Raw genomic sequence first — 21,549 nt, 5'->3', positions numbered from 1 at the left:
AGACTTGAGCAGAGCTTTAGATTTTGTTGTAATCATCTTGACTCTAGGAGCTGGAGGTTTAAGAATGTCATATATTGCAAGTCTTGTGAACAAATCGTGTGCTAGTGACACTATAGACCTTTACAATTGTGTGCATTTTTCTTGTGCTACAGTAATAAAAATGAAAACTAATACTACATAAATCTATAGGTCTGTTATGTAAATTTATGGCAAATAGATTATATTTAGATAGGTATAGAACATCTTTTGAAAGAAATTATTTCATCTATAATTAAAAAACGTTGTTTAAATGTTTTGAAAATACACACTTTCCTACAGAGAAAAGCTGCATATTTGAGCAAGCCATTTGTGATAAGATACCTGATGCAAAGTATTTTGTCTTACAGTTGGATATGTCTGAATTTTTGTGTATCCTCTATATGTATAGTTTGGCAAGCTTTTTTTGACATATACATTTTGGGCATTTTTTTAGTCATGTATAATATATTATTTAATGTCACGATCTACATTTTGTCTCCCACAAAAATTTATGCACTTTTTCTGCTGGTATACCTTTCTTGTTTTGTTGTTTGTAGATGTATCAAAAGTCTCAAGTCTTAAGATTTATAAAAAATAATAACTTGTGTGGAGGAGAGGCCAAAATACACTGAAAACAGGTTTGGTTGACTCTTTATTCTTGCTTCAGAGCAAGTGCTTTCTCCTTGATTTGTCTAATAAAATAATTTTTTAAAAAATAATTGTTTAACCAGAAAATGTCACTTTGTTTCAGGGAAAAAGGCAGCTCACATGGAGTAAATCCAAAACTATTATTCTAGAATAGCTTGGTGGACAAGCCCTTGCTGAATCTGCTCACTTGCTGCTTACTAGCATAAAATGTCATTGTGGTTTTGATGGCGTACTATAAAACCACTGTTGTGGGTGGGAAATGGCAGGTTTTGGGCTCTTCATTTGTGATCCTGCAAAGATTAGCCAGAAGTTTCATGATGCCATGATTACACCTTTTTGGAACTTCAGTTCCCAGGATTCATGTATGTCAGAAATAGTTACTAGTTATGCTCTTTCCTACACTCTGATCTCATCTTATTTCATCAGACAAGCATGATCAAAGCGAATTACACAAGAATCTCTCATGCTTCCAATGTAGATCACTAGGCTTATTTACTGTCCATGGTGTCGCTTAAGATCCTTTAGAGCCAAAGATACGTACCTTTAAAAAGTAACACTGATCTACCTACTTTAAGTTTCTGTTACAAGGTCTGAAGTATTTTCCCCAAAAAAGTTTCACTGAGTATCCCTTCACCTGTTTTTATTGTTTCCAGAAATTATTTGTAGTCTGTCATGTCCACAAATAGAAATGGTCCACTTGAAGAACTAGGAAGAAGTGGTTTACTCTGCAGTCGTTCTGTCGATATTGTTCTCTAAACATCAGCAAATCTTATTTGTTAGGTCTTTACTGTTCAGGAAATCGTCAAATGTTTTTAAGATGTAGGGGCTTTTTTTATACCTGAACTGTTTCCTTTTGATGATTAACTTCACATAGGATATAGCTTCTTGCATTACATTGTTATCCATCTCCTGTCAAGAGAAAACAAATCAAACTGGCAGATTTGGGCAGAACTGCCACTTAATATTTTATGCACATTAACTAAATGCTGTAGTCTGAATTTGGCTCTAGCCTCTCACAAAGCATCCAGAAGTTGAGTACTGATGATGTTTCTTCTATTGTGATCTCAAGAGTTGAGTCCTTTCACAGAGCTTGCTGAGGTTATGTTTTGAGTTAAAATGTGGCAACTCAATCCATTTACTATATGCATTTGATTTCTGTGTATGATTGACTATAGTGAATATTGTAGGTGCCATTTTTATCCTTGGAGGCCCTCAAAATGCCTGCATCTAAGTGTGAGAGGTACTGAGAAGTAAACCATTCTGCTTTCTTGGTGCTTTTTACTTTTGAATATGGTATTAAAGTACTCTGTGGCCTCTCTCTGTTGTTAGACCTATCATTTAGTTGTATCTTGTTTTCCCATTTCTGCATGCTATCATGCTACTGCCTCAGGACTTAACGTCTTCCTTCAAAAACCATTGGTGAGGAGGATTCAGTTAAAAACCTACTGAATACTCATTTAGACTGTATCAGTTGGATTAACCTTGAGCATGTGTTTATTGAGTGCTTCAGAAAACTCCCAAGTTTTAAAGGTGGAACTTCACTTAATGCTATGTGATTCTTCCCCCAAAAAATCATGTTTATCCATGTGTCCACTAATTCTAGCTGTTATTGTACTGTATTTTTCCTCCTACAGACATCAAGATTATGGCTTGTAGTTCTCCATTATATGTTTTAATGATTAGTTTGCAACTTTCGTGTCTTCATGTACCACAATAATCTTAAGTGAAGGTCAAATATCACTAGTAGTTCACCTGTTTCATTCTCCAGTGCTCTCTTGGGTGAATGCAGTCCTGTCATGCCAATTCATTGATGTCCATTTTGATTATGGGTATTATTACCTCTTTTATGCTTAATTTAGTTTCAGGCAGATCCTTTGCCAAGCTTCACCGTGCTTCTAAATACAATCATGCTCACTTGCCAGGATCTTAGTACAATAATCGCTTGTTTCATCTAAGATGTATACCATGTAAATAATTCCTTTAGTTCCTTCATAGTAACTTCTCACCTGTAAGAGCTTCATTTCCCACCCTGTCATTGCCTTGCCACACAGGACTATCTGGTAGATTTTGTGCACCTAATGGTCTGGAAGAAGGGTTTATGTCTGGTTTGAGTTTCTTTCATAACTCACTGATTAACCTGGTTTCGCTCATCTAATTGTATTTTTACCTTTTAATCTGCTGCAGTTTATGATCCTTGTGATTTTCTTCAGCTTGTAAATTCAGCTTCTTGAATGATGCCTTTCTAATTCTTGTCATCTTTCAGTTTGCTGTTAGTCGTATTGCTTTCACTCACTTTATCAGTGCCTTCCTAATAAAAAGTATGCATTAGAATGATATTATTCAGTTAATAGTCTTTATGCTGTCTGTAAGTCTGTTCTCTTAGCTACTACTGATAGCTTCTTGTTAAAAATTTCACTTTTTTTTTTAATGGCTCCAGTTTCTGCAGGTTTGTGTGGTGTCATGCTGGATTCCCTTCCAACCCTACCATTCTATGATTCTATGATTATTTTAGCAAATATTTCCCCTGTAGGTAAGTTGAATCTAAATGTGTTACAGTCCATGTTAAAGAGCAACTTCTACTGCAAGGTTTTGCATCTAGTGTTGCTTGTTACTTGGTACCAGCTTAGTAGTTACATTTACTCCACTGGCCTCCCTAGCCAGCTTCTCTGTGAAACAATTCCTGGTAGCGTCCAAACACTTCACCTGTTCAGTCACCTAAAGCCCTTCCGTTTTCTGCATTTGCTACCTCAGATTTCTCCTAGCACATCAGTTATCACTTGCTTATATGATCCTATCATTGACTTCATAGGTTGTGTGGATAATTTAGAGTGATCGGTTTAATTTTAAACGGAAAGAACAGCAAATAACTTGTGTGCAAAGAGAGGTGTATTTACATAAACATTTCTAAAACTGTTCTGTAAGTTGACTGAAAAGACAGGAAATTAGTAATAAAAGGGGAAGAAAATGCCAAAATAAGGTATTGTAGTTGATGATGGATGTGTCATTGATGAACAAGAAAATTAAGGTTATTTGATTAGCCTTTTGTAAGTAATTTAATACACTTAGACAAATAAAAGAGACAGATGAACAGATGAAATTACAGATGAAATTCTTTAGAATATTAATACTCTAATAATGATAACATTTTAATTTTTAAACATACTAAGAGGAAGTACAAGATAGACTCCTTGCTTTACTTCCTGTATTTTTCAAGGCTCTTCTTCAAGGGAACAATGAGGTCTGCTTGAACAGATTATAAAGGCATTAAATTCTGAAATTTGCAGATTGTCATTGTAATGCAAAAAAAGCGCATTTGCTATATTTATTTTTGTGAATTATTTGATATTTTGTGATTTAATTCCAAAATGTAAATACTTTACACTGAGCACTGGAGCTGAAATGCAATCAATTTGCAAGCTTTCTTGTTAACAGAGTTCATTCTGACCCCACACGTAATAAAATGAGTGAAGTGCTGATTTGAATGTCATGTTAGTGGAACAGTCAACTTGATGTTTTCTGAGAAGATTTTCTTTCCTTAATAATGTGAAAATCTTACAACCTGAAGCCTGAAAAGTTTGTAGTCAGAAGAAGAAGGAACAAAGTAAATATATGAAGATGGAATGGGAGAAGATAACTAGAAGAGCTATAGAAAGGAAAGTGAATACAAGATTGTTAGTTGACTGTAGTAAGAAAAAGGAAAAAAAAAGGAAAGCAAATGGAAAGAGACCGAAACAGCAAAAACTAGCAAAGTTTGGTTCTCTGATGTTCCAATGTGCATTCTCTTCAGGTTGTTTTAATGTTACATGCAGGCCTTCCCCAGTCATTTGGCATGACTGTTTGAAGAGGAACCTCTTGTTAACACTTATTTGTGCTGCCAGAGCAACACCAAAATATTTCGTTAAAAAGATGGAACAGCAGCCTAAGCAAATAATTGAAGAACAACATTCTATAGCTTCTGACACTGGCTGACGGGACACACAAAAAATATATGTATTTGTGCTGGGAGAAAGTTGTCTCATCCTACTGTTCTGTAGTGATTAGCATTTGCATCTTGCAATTTGACAAGATTGACAGGTTGAGACTTGGGCTGCAGACTGTACTGGCTGGGACTAAGATGCTTTCAAAAACTGTGCATAAACTTGGCTGTCCTTGCCCTATTGCTCAGACCAGCAGCAGCAGCAGTAGCATTTGTTTTCCCCATACATTAAACTTGAATCACAGGTTCCAGAGTGTGATTTAACAAATAACGGTTCCAACTGTTGACATGAGAAAATCCTCAATGCATGTGTGCTCAGTCCTCCAGCCCAGTTGAGTTTGATTTTTAGCTGGCAGATGTTGCCAGCTGCTCCTTGAAGTACTAGAGGTTTGAAAACCCTCGACTTAAATAACATTTCAGGAGCAGTTTCTTCTTGCTACCTTTCCTCAGCAAGAGCCAGCCATGCCTCGGTGCCTCGCCTCAGTGCCTCACCTCAGATTTGTCCGTTTTTGAGTTGCATTTGTAACAGATTCCAGGTGATGAAAAGAGGCAACAGAAATGGCCATCCTGAACACAATGGTTCCTATGTAGCGTTCTGCCATGTCTTTCAAGGCAGTACACACCTCTTTTCAGTATTAAATAACATTAGCAGCATTCCCTTAGAAGAGAGTGGGTCTTTACTGTCATTTCATCTTTCCATAGCTCAGTAACCTACTGCTCCCTCAGCTTCCAACAGTGTATACTCCTCCACTTCTCTGATAGTCCATCTCAAAATCAGTCGCCTCATGTCACTGCTGCCAGTGATCTGTTCTGTGCTTCTGTATCCAGGAAAACTGCAAATGCCACTTCATGGCAGAAGCTCCAGAATTTTCTTTTTCATATTGCAGTTTCATCTCCAGCCAAACGTTCTTCATTTACATTGTAGGAATAGAACCGATTCTTGTAAGAAACAGTTTCCTGAGAATACCGTGGGTTTGTGGGGGATGTGGCTCAGCTTTTCTGACACATCCTACAAGGAACTGTTTTACCAAATGCATGGTAGATTCAATACCCTCCCACCCTGGGGGGCAGTGGGGGAAGTGTTGCATTTCAATTATTGTTAAGGAAGAGGTCAAGAATTGCTAGTACCCCATTTATGGGACCTTCTATTTGTGAAATCTTAAGATCAGAGGTCAAAGTGGTCTTCTCATTTAAAAACTCAAGTGTGTCTCACAGTGAGACACTTCACCATTCCATCTTTACCATTTCCATCTTTGTTTCTACGTCAGTCTCTGAAAGTAATGGCAGCAACTTAGCATGGCACTATTGGGGAACTAAGCTTCCAAATAATTATTTGGGGAGCTGAGATCCTTTTTGTCGCTTTGCCTTATGTGCTTTTCCTTGTGTGTTGATTGATCTTTGCTTTGAATGTTTATTCCATAGGTGATTGCTGCCTCTGTCTTCTGGCTTTTTTTTTAGCCCTTTTTCTGCCAGGTAGCAATACTCTTTCAGGTTTGACTTTGTTTCTTTTTCTCTGAAGTAATCAATTTGAATTATTTTATTTTTCATATAGCTACTGTTAAGAGACTAGAGTTCAGAGCTATCTACATGGATTAAGGATTTACCTTCCTGGTGTCAAAGAGAATAATCTCCAAAGTTTGGAAGTCAGATGTCATGGTCGGGAGAGACGTGCTGGTCAGCGAGACTGGGTTTTTCTTATGATAGTTAATAAGGCTTTTACACAGTCATCTTCAAACATCCATTTTAAGCATTCCTCTGCAGATGAAACTTTCTATTGTTGTGTGGTCCTGCAGTGCTTGCATGTTTTATCTCCTGTCAGGAAAGGTAACTTTGCCCTTTGCCCTCTGCGTTTGGGCATATCTTATGTGCCTTCACTTTACCAGCCTTCTTTGTGGTGGCACTTTCTGTGCTAGCAGGAGGAGTTCCTGAGCAGAAAAGTGAAAGCACTCATTTCCTATTCATCCTTCTTTGAACCTCTAAGAGAGAGAGATGCTGGTTATTTCTTTTGTCTACACCTGTGTAAGATGATTCTTGTCATCTTTTCTATCGTTCCCTAGCCCAGGCGCGTATATGATTTGAAAAAGCTCCTTTTTAATAAATGTGCTGCCCCTTATCTGTCAACACTTTGCCCAACTTGCAATGCAACAAGGTCATCACGTTAATGTGTAGAACTGATGCCAAGCCATGTCATGCAATCTTGAGGCTCAGAGGAACGGTCAGAAATATGTATTGCCTCTCCAAGATCAGATCTGTTAGAGAAACATTTAGTAGTGAGTAGTGTGGACATTACAGCCCTCTGAGAAGGTATAGATTTGAGTACTCACCAGAGATTTGAGGTAGAAGGGTCATGGTCTGTCACCCAAGCACATCTTTTCCAGATGAGGGCTTATTCTGGCTATGTATTTACAGTGTTTTTATTCTGCTGCTCTTGTGCTTTTTAACTCTCAAAGAATCACAGAATCTCAAGGACTGGAAGGGACTCCGAAAGATCATCTAGTCCAAACCCCTGCCAGAGCAGGATCACCTAGAGTAGATCACACAGGAACTCATCCAGGTGGGTTTTGAATGTCTGCTGAGGAGACTCCACAACCCATCTGGGCAGCCTGTTCCAGTCCTCTGTCACCCTCAACAGTGAAGAAATTCTTCCTTGTGTTTCTCCAGCCATTGTATTAATTCTTTCAGTTTCACTTTTATTAAACGTTCTTATCTTTTCCTCCTGATCATCTGTCAAAATAGTTTGAAAATAACATTCCAGTTTTGATTCCAGCACAGCTGAATACAGAGAGGAATGTTCCTTCAATCTGTGATCCACAATGCAATGCTTTGTAGCTGGTAGACATTTCTAAATACTTCTAGGAAGTATGCTGTTCCTAATATCTGACCTGCTGAGGGCTTCATACCATAGCCCAGGTGGTACCTGAATACCTCAATAAATTTCTGAAAGGTTGCCGAGGAAAAATTTATTTTTTGATGCACACTACTACTTTGTGCTTTTGTCAAGTGACAGAATGAAAAGGAATGCAAGCTTTTCTCTCTTACCCCTTTATTAGTCCTTATTCCTGCCCAATAATGCTGTGCCCTAGCACTGCTGTGTATGTGAAATCAAGCTGGTTTTGTCTTTACCTGTTTACAGCTCAAAACAGCAGATTTTTTTTTTGCCCTCAAGAGATCATCTGACATACCAGAGCTCTAAATATACTGTGTGACTTGCAGATTCTGAATTGATGAGCTGTTAGTTCATTTTCCCTGTCGTTAGCTGTTAGGAAGCCCTATGTGAAATATGTAACGTGCCATTTTTTTGTGAATTTTACTGTACTAAGTCTGTCCTGTTCAGCAGTCCAATTAAGTACTACTGGCTTTATTCTGCAAATGATGCAGTTAAATTACCATTGGTAACACGATGGAGTGAGAAATGTCTTGCTTCTCCATTTTGTAATCCTTTTCCTTAGGAATTGATTTTTGTGGTTTGGTTTTTGGATTTGAGTTTTTTATGGTTGGAGTTTTTTTTAATCTGGGGGTTTTTTACATAAGGAAAATAGTTTAAGCTCTTCATCCCTGTGCTTATTTATCTCTAGAGTTTAAACTTCTTTTAGCTAATCCATTTACAGTCAGCAGTCTGACCTAACTTGTTTTCCTGGAGCAGCTTCTATAAGTTTGTCCCTAGAACGTAATTGTTGACCATGAAAATAATAAATCATTACTGCTGTAGAATGATCAAAGAAGTTGCACAATTTGGGTGACAAAGTGACAAGCCATGTGACTGATGAACAGAAGCACACCCCTTTCCTACTTACTAAGAACATCATTCTCTAGCTGGGGTTAGAGACCATTATTTCTCTGATTCGTAGTGTGCAAGAGCAAATGCAGAGGTTTTTCTAAGGAAGCTTGCAACTGAGTCTAAAAATAAAGGTGTAAGATGGACACACTGCTTAAAATTGGAATGCAAGTTGGTATCTGAGCTGCAAAGGAAAAACCTAATCGTTTCCCCAGTGGAAGGTTCAAGAATGTCTCTTCCAGATTGTGACGTTGTTGCAACTTGTTTTCTAACCCCATTAATCAGAATGATACAGTAGTGACAGGAGGTATTCCACTTGCATCCGGAACGTCTTCCCAACGTACACTCATGATTGATGCAGTTCATTTCAGAGAAGTCTGTAAGAGAAACATATCAAACAGACACACACAATTGTGATTGGAAATAAAGATTCTATCATAAATTCTAACGCAATGAAAATAGTTGTTTGACTGCTCAGAGGTTTTTTTTTAGTGTGCCAGATTCAAATAGTCCGGGAGTCAGGACATCTTTCAAAAGAGTTTTGTGCAAAACAGTGGAACAAAGATCCCTGCAATTTCCAAATCTACCAAACCTATAGACAAGTCACATATCAAAGTCTACAAGAAATATTTTAAAATCCCTCGTTCCCCCTTTTTTTTTGACATCCCTTGTCATCGGGGTCTTTTTAGAAGAGTTAGAAATAAACATATGAGTGTCCTTAGGTATTTTTTGCCAAGTCATATTTGTTTGTCTCTCTGTATAAGAGGCACCCTTACTGGTGCATATCTATGTTGGGGACCTTCTGAACATGAGAGTAACCATAATATGTCAAGGCTACAGCTGCCTCTCAAAGTCACTGTTTCCTCTTTATTGTAAGAATGTTTTTCCTGCAGAAGATGAAATTAAATGATGATAATTCTAAATCACTGTGTGTTGTAAATTTAAATTAAGTATATGATGAGGCATCATATATGTGATAAGAACATTGTTGTTTGTTAATTTTAATAACCTTCATGATGACAACTTGAGAATGAAACATTGATTAAGATTGTTATCAGACAGCATTATATAGAGATTTTGGTAGCAGAAAGCAAGACTGGGCAATATATGAGGTCTCAGAAAAGTCCTGCGGCTGTTATTGGTCATGCAGATAATGGGCAAATTCATATTTTGAATCTGAAAATGCAGCTTTCTTCTGAGGTGGTGGCAGTGATACTATCTAAGAGCTGCTGAAGATTCTTCAGCAAGATAGGAAGGGAAATGGATGCTTGCAGCCAGCACACTCATATTTCCTGTGGACAATTTGTTGAAATGAATTTTCTGATTTCAGTAGAAGCAGCTCAGCAGCCTGCAGCTCTGGCTGTCCCTCACAGTCCCTTTTGTTTGATGCAGGTAAACAGGGGACAGCAAGTCCAAGGTGTCTGACATTGAACAGGGATCATCAAATCAACTGTTGGTAATGAAGCAGTATGAAAATACCTGAGGCTCAATGAAAATAGTATAAAAGTGCTACATGTACGTTTTGTTTTAAATAAATTTTTAAAAAAGGCCATTTCCCCTATTCCCAGGCAACACATTTTCAAAAAGACTACAGGCAAAAATATCTGCTTTAGTATAAATTGTTAGGTATGTAACTTGACAGTGATTGCAATCTTGTGTGCAGTGATCTTCCTTGAAATGCACAGTACCTGCTTTGACTCAATTACAACTGCCATAAAACTTTAAACTAATGTGAACATCTCACATGAGGGTCTACTTTAATAAAAGCAGAGTTTGTACTCTTTTTAATTACACTAGCAAGTAAGACAGTGTGATTCACTTGATAATGGCAAATCAGTCTTTGAAGGTAAGTGGTCTATAGGGATTCCTGTCTGTAAGCCTCTTGCCAGGTATTGCAAGACATGGGAGGAGGGGTTAATTGGTAGCTCAATTAAATATCTTTTCTTAATATTAAGTGATTTGTTTGATATACCTTGCAGGTGCAACATACAGTACTGCTGTTTGTGATAGTTTCTCCTTTTGTAGTGCTCTACTATCATCATTCATTTGATTTAATATTTATTTTAATTTTTTGGAGGGCTAATAATCTCATATAATAAACAGTTTGTGTAGCATGACATTATCTTTTAGGTACTTAGTTTCTGTAATTGGCATACAAGCTTGTAATACAAGATTAGTATTTTTAACTTAAATCTGTAACATGAATGGATGTGTTTTTCTCACAAGAAAGGAGCATAGAATCAGAATTATTTGGATTGGAAGAGACCTTAAAAATCACTTACTTCCAGTTCCCTTTCCATGGGCAGGGACACCTTCCACTATAGCGGGTTACTCAAAGGGAAATAAATCCTTCAAAAATCATTGAGCATGGGCCTTTCTGCTTCCTCCTTTTCAAAACATATGTAAGTGCTGGCTTATGGGTTCTGATATACTAGACCTGGATACAGAGGGAGTGGCGCTCCAGGATTGCTGAACCGCTTGTCCCTCAGTTAAGTGTTCTCTCTGGCCTTACGTCTCCAGCACTGTGTGGTTTTCCAGGTTATATGGTTTGTGATTGCAAAGTCAAAGCATGGTGAAATCTCAGCTCTGTCTCCAGAAATAGGTACAGGGAGCATCAATTGGCTCCTCCTGAAGAGGCAGCCATAGCACAGCATGCACATTCACTGAAGCTGCTGTGGATCAAAGGCAAGCGCTACAAACATGAGGCACTTGGCTAAATAACTAAATCCTGGTGTGTGCAAAGACATGGTATTCTGTGTTCATTCATTGGACTGTGGTGTCTGCATGGCCTTGCACAAGGGGAGGGAAGTATTTAGGATGTCAGTGTTCTGCTTCACTTGTCACTTACGTTGTTTGTCTTGTGACTATAAATTTGAAATGTTTTGTGATTCTTCTCTAGTGAAGTTATTTGTCAAATGCAAATCTAATAGCCCTAGAAAAACAAAATGCACAGTCTTAGCTTGAGTCATAATAGTTTTTCTTTTAATTTTAATCATTGAACAAGTACTTCAGGGTTGATGTATCTTTATTGATAACAACCCTTTTAATGCTTACTATGAGTAAAGCATCATCTTGGAAGTCTGCCATGGCTGTTTTAGAAGTAGCATGCAGACAAGAATAGATGTAGTTTAATTGTAGTGAGTTTAAAAGATCTTACAGTAGTCCAAAAATTTAGTGTTTGCTCCACTTTCTTCTGGAGTTTAAACCTTTCAGTCGACTGACTTTCCACAGATCATTTCAGATTCTTTTCAGAGTTATTAATTCAGTTGATAAAACTGGATTTAGTAACCAAACCAATGCAGTTGTTGGAATAAGCAGTACTGAAACATTCTGCTAACAGCAATAGCGGCATAATCTTTATATTAGTGTCTGTGATATGCAGAAGCCAGCTATTTTATAACGGGGCAAGTGTTGAAAGAATATAATGCCTTCTGGATCAGCCCAAACTGTTAATTCAGTAGTATGCCTTTCTGAAATAGAATAATAGATCCTAAGGATTTGAATGGCCAAGCACTTACAATATTCGACCCATTTTTGTTAGCGATGCTGTTTTGTACTTTGGAGACACTTTAGCGATCTTCCAGTTAGGAATGTTAGAGGTCTTTCTTTTGAATATAGATATTTCCAAAGATGGAGTTTATGGAAACTTGCATGGCTGCTTCCCTAAATCAACTGAGTTGCCCAAGTGTTTTTCATAGAGATGCCTTGTGCTCTCATTTCTGATAGCACAAGCTGTCTCCTTGCTGTGGTATACGGGATGCTTGGTAGGTGTCTAAGTAGTTACTCTTTCTGGAGCAGAGCAGCAAAGTGTTGAGACTATAGTAAAATGGAATATTGACTGCTCCAAGTAATACTAAATATGTATTAATTCTTGGAAATCCATACTCTTTATGGATATAATACAGCTGCTGATGTTTAACCAGAGATGAGACCATTTGTCTTGATTTTTGTTTTTTAAATCTTGATAATAGTGAAATATGATATCTCACCTGTTAAACTGTGTAATGTTTTAATGCTGACAGTAAATCCGTACTTGGCTTAATACTGTGAGATATGTCTTACCATATGGTCAAGCTAGTTTATATATGAGGTTTTACTGCAATAAAATTCTGGTGTTTGGCTGCATGCCACAAAATAAATTGCAACAAACATCCCTTGAAAATCCTCTGCTTCTCAACCTTGGGAAGGAGGAAACAGCGTTGTCCATTTATATAAGAAATAAGTTCCTTTGGACTGAGACAGCACACAATTTGTTTTATAATGCAAAGCTTTAAAAATGAACTTTGATGAGAATTACTGTTGACATCTTCAAAAGCTTTCAGTTAAAATTCTTAGGAATTGGTTATGGAGAAAGATGTTATTACAGAATCACAGAATCTTAAGGATTGTTATTACTCTATTATGCAGCGAGGTGCATTACTGCTGATAATGTGCATTTTGCAGGAAACTGTAAACTGCATACAGTTTGCTCCGCATGTCTTAGCACAGCACAGTACAAAATGTGTATGGCAGCTTGTTTGGTGCAGAACTGAAGACAAACATGCCTGCTGTGGGAAAAATGCATTATTGCTGGTTCTGCAGTCTGCCTCTTGTGCCCTTGTTGCTATAACATGCAAGCAGTTTTGTAACCTGTGAGTATGCAGCCTGAACTGCATCAATTTGCTCATGAATTAAAAAAAAAAAAAAAAAAAAAATCATTTATACCATTAAAAAACCCCCAAAACAAACAAAATAACCCCACCCTCAAAAATCTCAAACCAAACAAACGCAAAAAATCCCAAACAAAATAAGTTGGTCCATTATTTAAATTAACTTTAAATTATAAGCTAGTTATTGCCTTAGGAGATAGCTGTATTCTTACCCATTTTAAGGAACATTTATTTGGTTTGACAACAGGAAGGACATGTGTGTGCTGTGTATTTGTTAATTTGGCTGAGCACAGAAGCAAATTGTACTTAGCTTGATCCAATTTGTAGGAGAAACAAAAGAGTACTTAAACGGCAAGAAGTGCGGGATTTCAAATTTATATGGCTCCCATTCTTCATCTTGTTTTGTTTTACTTTGCAGTCCACTCCTTTACACCTAGCAGCAGGCTACAACAGAGTTCGAATAGTCCAACTTCTGCTTCAGCATGGTGCAGATGTGCATGCAAAAGACAAAGGGTATGTAAAATGAATTGATTTATTATCTGTTTACAGAAGTGGTTTTGTATTAATCAAGATGAAGAATTACGTTTCACATTGCAGCATAATCTCACATGGTTGACTGAGAATGTTACATTTGCTTCCAAAATCTGGGTGTAGTTCATCACAACTTTTGTTAGAGCCCCAGTAACAGATTAGCTGTGATTGCACTTGTTTTAAGTCTTCTGTTACACCTTTTTTTTTGTCATCAGCTATATGTTTCTGAGCTCTTAAGGTGATGATTCTCATGATGGTCTGAGAGGAGAGCTTGGTCCTAACATTGTAGAAATTGGGCCCCTGGTTAAAGGCATGTATTTTGTATTCAGAATCCATAGAAGTAAAATATTAGTGTGTATTCTGTCTCCATTGGCAAACTTGAGGGACTTCCTGTATCTTCATTTTCTGCTGAGTCCAGCCTAGCGTTAAAAGAGATTTAAAATTAAGAACTTAGCTTTTTTCTTTTCTTTCCAGAACCAGTCCCAAACGTAATTAAACTCTTAAAGATTGACTAATTGTAGCAGTTCTCTCTGTACATTCATCCTTAGTGACTTACTTGATCAGAATTGTTGTGAAATGCATGATGGTGCATTATGTAAATCAAAACCGCCCACAGTAAAGCTGCATGTAATACCTATTTGAGTAGGTCCAGCATTGTAAAGGAAGTCTTAAGTATTTTGCACGTTTCCAAAATTTCAGCATTACTTGGTAGAAAGTGTAGAGAAGTTAATTAGGTTGAACTTGAGTAAGGGCAAGGGAGAGGGAAAAGAAGGAAGGAAGAAAAGAAAGGAAAAATGATACACTTTGTCTTAAACTTAAAAACAACCCAAACATTCTTAGAAATGTCTGACATCCCAATAAGCTCACCCCTCACTTTTTTTTTAATGGCATCACATATTTACAATCAGCGTGGTGTTTTGGTTTTCCTTGCTGTTTATTATTTATACATAATTTGTAAGTAAACAGGGTATAAATAAATTTATGTCATTTATGGAGCTAAATTAGGTTACATTGATTTTATAGACTTATTAGATTCTCCCCAATGGGGTCACTTCAGAGTCATTCCTGAGGAACTATGGCGCATCTTCAAAATGATGATCACTTGTAGTTACTCCAAAAGAGGACCACAGCCAAGGAAGCAGCCCTTTTCCCACTGGTCATTTCTTTGCCTTACTGATATTGTGCAAAGTCACAATGTACTGCAGAAGTAAAGGGAAGAGTACGCTGCAGAAGTGGCCAGGTGGATTGCTGCAGTGACTGTCTTTGTTGATGAGACCTTGAAGGCGTCAGTACTCTTAGATGACTATTATTTTGGAAGAGAGCAGGGTTTTTTGAGTGCTCTGTAGACTGAATACTCTCTCTGTCTCACACATACATCCATAAGTTGTAATTAGAAATAGTAATAATGGAAAATAACAGTTTGAAAACTTTTCCAAAGCAAGTTTCCCTCTCCCATGACAAGTGCAGTGCCTCTTTTGAGAGCATCTAGCTGAAATTTAAGCTTTACCCTCTTATCTAGTACTTGCTGTCCTAATACTCTGTGTTGATTTTTAAATTCTGAGAATCCTGTGTATTTTTCATAAACGGTGAAGGGTTAATTATTGTTTTCAATGTATTATGCATCCTGATTTGTTGAGTCATAACTAGCCTGTCTTGTTTGGCTTGAAATCAGCTCATTTTGTCCTCTGTAATAATGTTGTCTTTGCATCTCTCTTTCTGTGCGTGGCTTCTGTATTACATCTTGTGTTTATGACTATATCAATGTTACTTTACTAGTGTCATTTTTAGGTATGGCCTCCAGTAATACAGCTGTGCAAAAATACAGGGACTTTCTTAGAAGTATCTCACACAGTTACATAGGATGTACTGTAAAAAAATGAAGTAAAATCAGGTCATTCCACAGTCTAGAGCAGCAATTTCAGCCTACTTTCTATGGATGTTTGTACATCTTCATAATATACCCAGGAGTTACATTAACGTTATCTGGGGAGCTTTGCCTTTTAAATAGCTTTTTAAATAAACAGGAGTACATATTTAGGCAGAAACAGAACACTGACTTCTCTTGAGCAAATTGAATGCGGAATGGGACTTCCCCCCTGCTTAATAGCTTCAAGAAAGATAATTTCAAAGCCAGTTAATACTAATCTTAGTGGTGGATTAAACATCTGTGACCTGTTAGAACAAAAAACACGAAAAACATTTTCATGCTGATCTTAAGTAACATACTGTTTGGGAAGGATAGATTCTTATATTAGTTTGTGAATCTTATTTTTTAAATATTTGACTATTTAAATATTTTATATTTAATTTAATTTCTGTTCATCTCTCAATAGAGAGAAAAATGTTCTTCCTCCTTTAAAAGTACTGCTTAAATAAATCTGTAATTTTCCTTCTTCCATATAGTGGTCTCGTGCCTCTTCATAATGCGTGTTCATATGGACACTATGAGGTTACAGAGCTGCTGCTCAAGGTAAGCAGAAGGATAGAAAGTAATTGCTGTAGATTTAGACATGTTAGGTGAGAGATGAGCCATTTATATCGAAGTTGAAAAATAGTATTTGGAGTGTTTTTCCTGTAGTAACAGGTTTCAGCCATCCTGCATGTCATTTCAGAAGCCCACAACTATAGGTCTTTCTGTGGTACAGTATTTGTGGGATTTTTTTCCCACCTAATTTCTTTGGACAGATAGTAGTTTCATTTATTTGAATTTTTCTGTTGAAAAATCTGTTCCTGAAAAGCTACCTCATATAGAAATTCCCTTCTTTTTTTGAGGATTCAACAGTATTTTTGTGTATACAGGTATCTTTGTAATTAATGTTTTGTATATGTGTTTATATATGAAAGAATGGAACCAGTTTTTACAATGAAATTAAAATCTGTAAGATTTTAATAGTTGAAGATGATTTTTTTTTACTGATATAAGGCTTTCTCTGCCATGCTAGCATGGTGCCTGTGTGAATGCTATGGACCTATGGCAATTTACCCCCTTGCACGAGGCTGCTTCCAAGAACCGTGTGGAGGTCTGCTCCCTCCTGCTGAGTCATGGTGCTGATCCCACGTTGGTCAACTGCCACGGCAAGAGTGCAGTCGATATGGCTCCAACACCTGAGCTGAGGGAAAGACTGACCTGTAAGTGTTTTTAGACTGGACGCAATTGGTGGTGGGTGTGAAAGGAGGGCTTTCCTTTCAAGACAGCTTCCTTATACTTCCCAAGTAGGTGCAAAGCAGCAGAGCCACTGCAGTGGTGCCTCTCACTTTGCAGGATGCAGCTATCTCTAATTCTTGGTTTTTTTGGGTTTAAAATGTTTAAGGCACTGCTGAATCGGTGACCATAGGGGTTTGGGTTTTTTCTGCTTAAAGTCCAGTCGCACAGGAGCCTATAAATCAAGGCTCTGTATCTCACTTAGAGCAACTTCATGAAGGTAGGTAGCTTCAGTGTGGAAACTTGGAGGTGGAAATTCCAGCACCTTCTTTTGTAGTATTTGCAATCCTTATGCTGTTTACAAAACAGTGTTTCAGCTCAAATTTTAATTTGTCTGCCTTTGCGTTCTTTTGGGGACTTTTTTCTTCTTATTGTTTTAAACTGTAAAAGATAATTAAATGAGATAGTCATGGGAACAAAGCATTATAAAGTTACAGAAGACTCCTTATGCATTTAGTATAAAGTAGGTGGAGTATACGAGGGAGGAAACTAAGGATTTTACTCAACAAATCACCTTCCTTCTGCTTTAGAATGTCCCTTTGATTTCAGTAAACCATGTTTCATTTTCTGTGTCCCTATTCAGCCACTATCTGAAGACGTACAGGAATGTTCTTAATGTCTCTTACTTGAGAATAGCTAACTTTCTCCAGTAACATTTACAAATCTGACATGTTGCTGCATATTAAATACATCTTTTTTTCTCTAACAGATGAATTCAAAGGACACTCTTTATTACAAGCAGCCAGAGAGGCAGACCTAGCCAAAGTGAAAAAGACACTTGCTTTGGAGATCATTAATTTTAAGCAACCACAATCACATGAGACTGCACTGGTGAGATTATATAATCAATCCATTTGTTTTATGATAAATGTGATGGTAGTGCTATTTGAGGAGTCTTATTTCTAGACTACGAAAACATATTAATCATCTGAGATTGAGGATTTGCCGTCAAACACTATATATTAAATCACTATTATGGAAAAAAATATAATTTTTTATAACTTTTTTTCTTTTTCCTGGTAGCTTACAAAAGCCCTGCAGCTGTTCATTTTTTCACTTGTCTTTTGCCCTTTTCCCATCCTGTTTTGCCTTCTTTTGTTAGTCAGTTGTGTTTTTTCTGGAGTTAAATTCTATTCCAGTGACCCAGTTTTATGTGGGCAAACTTGGATTACAGAATTTCTGCATAGGATATGTAAAATTGTGGTGAAAGTAGACGGTAGGTGTATATCACAGGATCTTAGAGGAGTGGAGTGTTACTAACACCACCACATTAGCTATGGAAAAAGGGGCCTTTCCTGGCAGTATCCTGCTCTTACTTAATTGAAGAACCAGTAAAAGCAAAGAACACAGCCAGTATCCCAGATGCAGTGAAGATGTTGAAGTTGAGAGGACCTGCTGATACTGAAACCATTATAGTTATGATATTTTATTCCAATGGGACATTTTTTTTCTCAGCGGTAGGTCTCAGCTACGGACCTACAACTGCATATTTAGTGTTATTAACGTTGTGATTGTGATCAGAACATTGCGTATTGAGTACCGAGCAGCCATATGCTCTGTTCTCTCCATGTAGGACTTAGGATCCTAGCCTGAACATAAAAGCAAGACAGAGAAGAGATATCTAGAGTTTGAACGTGAAGGCAATAGGAAGTTTGGGATAACTTTCTTGTCATTTTCTACCTAAATATATCAGCCACTGATAATGTGGCATCTGTTTAGCTGTGCATTAATCATTTTTAAATCCTGTGCTGTTCTGTGCTCTTCTCTGCTTGTGCATTCTGCAGAGATAGATAGGCAAAATGGGCAATTTTAATTCTATTGGTGTCTTTGATTCACTATTCAGTAAGCGTTTGACTGATATTTCAATTTCTGCCTCACATACTTGAGATTTCCAAGTAGTCTCCCATCCAGTGGCAGGATCTAGCTTCCAGGATAAGATGAGGTTATGTACAATCTAACCAAGCTATTCTTGTTCTAAGCATGGTGTCTTTTGCCATGGAGCACTGGAGTGGCCCTATTACTCCACAAGGGCCAGAACAAGCACCTAGTTTATTTTTCAGTGTTGCTCTGAGGTTTGACTATTTCAGAATTTGTGTTGCTTTTAATGCTGGTTTATCATAATCAGCAGGAAATACAGATAGTTTATTATCTGCAAAGTCAAAAGCACTGCAACTCTTCAGAGCAAAAGTTGATCTTAATATTTGTTTACAAAGCTTGCCATTACAAAACTTGGGCATGCTCTGCTCACTAACAGTGCTGTGGAAGCTTGAGTGGCAGTTACTTCATAGTGAGGGCTGAAACTGGGCAAAATATGTTTATCCATACTATTGCTACTTACTTTTGAGGTCTATCCCTTTGTAAAGGCTACTGTTTTGCTATGGAAAAGTTTGAGAACTCTGTTCCCGGAGACTGGCTGCTTTTTACAGGTTACTGGTTTAAAACATGGGTTACATATAAACAAAAACATTCAAAAATATCTCCTGGTTCTCATAGTCCTCTACCTTCAGATATCTAAACTTTGAGATAATCATTTCTGGACTGATTTTAAAGCATGATGTTCAGCATATCTAGAACCATGCTTGTAATTTCAGTCCTCAGGAATGCGCTGGTAGGACCAGTGTTAAAAATGTCAGGCAGATTGAGTCTAGTCTCTGCAGATGAAATGTGTTGAAAAGCATTATATGAAGACATCTTTCTCATATCACGGAAAATAAAATTCTCTTAGAGTACCTTATTGCCCATTTGTTTATTATATAATTTGTAACTGTGTATGTGATAGAATTGCCATTAGATTCACAAGTTCAGTAAATGCTGAAATAGAAGAAGAAGAAACAAAACACCACTCAAAAGTCACATTAATCTGACAACAGCAGCAGATGGACCCTTTTGGAGCTCCTGTGTAAAAAGTTAGACTGTTTCAAGCTCTTTGTCTTTACCTCCTTTGTGTGCAATATACTGGTTTTGTTCTGATACCTTGTTGATGTAATTGGGAACATACCACTTTTTTCCTAAGTGACAACTAGCTTTAAAATGAAAAGTGTTTTTCTGAGTAGAATAATTTGGCATTAATCACTGGCTTGTAATTTGTTCAGTGTGTTATATGTTCCAGCAGAAATTTGATGGATTTTGTTTTTAAATTTGTAGTATGATGTTCAGCAGAATAATTAAGAGATCAAGTCCTGGATCTTAGAGTTCTGTCATCTGTGTAGTTGAAATATAATTTATATTTACTTTTTTGCAGCACTGTGCTGTGGCCGCTGTGCATCCCAAGCGGAAGCAAGTTACAGAACTATTGCTCAGGAAAGGAGCAAATGTTAATGAGAAAAACAAAGAGTAGGTTTCTGAAATTTTTTAATTTCCCAAAAGACTCTACCGTACACAGAATGGAAAACTAAGATTTTCTTCCTTTTTTTTTCCCCTCTAGTTTCATGACACCTTTGCACGTTGCAGCTGAAAAAGCTCATAATGATGTCATGGAAGTTCTGCATAAACATGGAGCAAAGGTAAATATACTGAAATATTAAGGCAAAAGGCAAGAAGTGTTATATTATCTAAATACATATTTTTTTTATGACCATTGTTGCTTTTTCTTCTGTATGCCTTGTGCTCCTCATGTTAGCCTTGAAGAGTGTTTTTCTTAAATCAGTAGAGAATGTCCAGGAATCTCATCTGAAAATCAGGTCTTTTCTCCGAGTACCTAGATACAGACTTTGGGAGTCTAGCATACTCATTTTTAATGAACCTTGCTACTCATTTCTAATAAATGTGGTCATCTAGGTGCTGCTTATTACTTTATTCTTAGGCTTGAAAATATCCAATGTCTGAGTTTGCTGATACTGAGTTTAGCAGTCTAATGGCAAACATCCCTTAGCCCTTGCTTATTTGCTTATTCTCTTGGTCAGCTTGTTTTGCCATGCCCTTTAGCCATTGATAGGTGCTGACAAAAGTCATTTGTGAGCCTATGGTGAATCTTGCTTAGAAACACATGTTTCAGCAAGTTATTAGTTAAAGGCAGAGGAAAGTATAACTGTCTTTATTTAGAATGTCTTTTAATCATCTTTCAGAAGTATTTCAGAATGGTCTTTTCTCTTGAGATTTAGCAGCAAAGTTGATGTTCGTGGCAATGGTATACTTAATTTTCTCAGGTACTCTTCTTGATGAGTACTTTCTTTGCATTTGTTAAAATACAAATGATCTCTTCGTTTTTGCTTTTAAGAGGGCTCACATTACTCTCTTTGCCTTCATTCAAGTTACAAGAAATGAAGAAATATACCTGTAATAACAATATAGGCTGTCGATCTTGACATACTAAGAGGCACAAGCAGTGTAATTGTATGCCAAGTTAATACTAAGTCTCTTTATTTTTAAACAATGAATTGTCATTTATAAGCCTGATGAGAGCTCATTGTCAAATTTCAGTATCTGATACACTTCAGAGTCCTTTAAAGGCATCATAAAATAGCTTAACAGTACCATGACAGAGTTTATTGCAGTTGAGAATCCTGATGCAGCGGTGACATACCAAGATTTTCCCCAGGGGAAAAGCAAGGCCAGAGGTCTCAGTCATAGTCATTAAAACCATTCATTATCATTTTCCCAGATTCACTTTTAGTAGCATATCTGTTCACTGAAAGTTTAAAAAAAAAATTGCCATAGGAAGAGATACTTAATGGTTTTATATGAATCTTGATCTTGCGCATGAGTTCAGTGCTGATGATACTTTGGTAGGCACTGAACTGAACATGCTAGA

General features: G+C 37.1%; 1 protein-coding gene across 5 annotated transcripts in view; it reads left to right on the top strand.

Moving 5' to 3' along the window:
- Nucleotides 1-21,549, top strand: part of TNKS (tankyrase) — a 154,423-nt gene that overhangs the window by 99,620 nt on the left and 33,254 nt on the right. For all 5 annotated transcript variants that reach the window (XM_061994273.1, XM_061994276.1, XM_061994274.1 and 2 more), the window contains 6 exons: nt 13,485-13,579; nt 16,001-16,067; nt 16,540-16,726; nt 17,509-17,630; nt 20,041-20,132; nt 20,224-20,302. In XM_061994273.1, coding sequence (XP_061850257.1) covers nt 13,485-13,579; nt 16,001-16,067; nt 16,540-16,726; nt 17,509-17,630; nt 20,041-20,132; nt 20,224-20,302 — 642 coding nt within the window. The remainder of the gene's footprint in view (nt 1-13,484; nt 13,580-16,000; nt 16,068-16,539; nt 16,727-17,508; nt 17,631-20,040; nt 20,133-20,223; nt 20,303-21,549) is intronic.

Source organism: Colius striatus, chromosome 3 (genome assembly GCF_028858725.1).
Source record: "Colius striatus isolate bColStr4 chromosome 3, bColStr4.1.hap1, whole genome shotgun sequence".
Lineage (NCBI taxonomy): Eukaryota > Metazoa > Chordata > Aves > Coliiformes > Coliidae > Colius > Colius striatus.
Note: the sequence above shows the minus strand (reverse complement) of the source record. Positions and strands in the feature narration are given on the sequence as shown.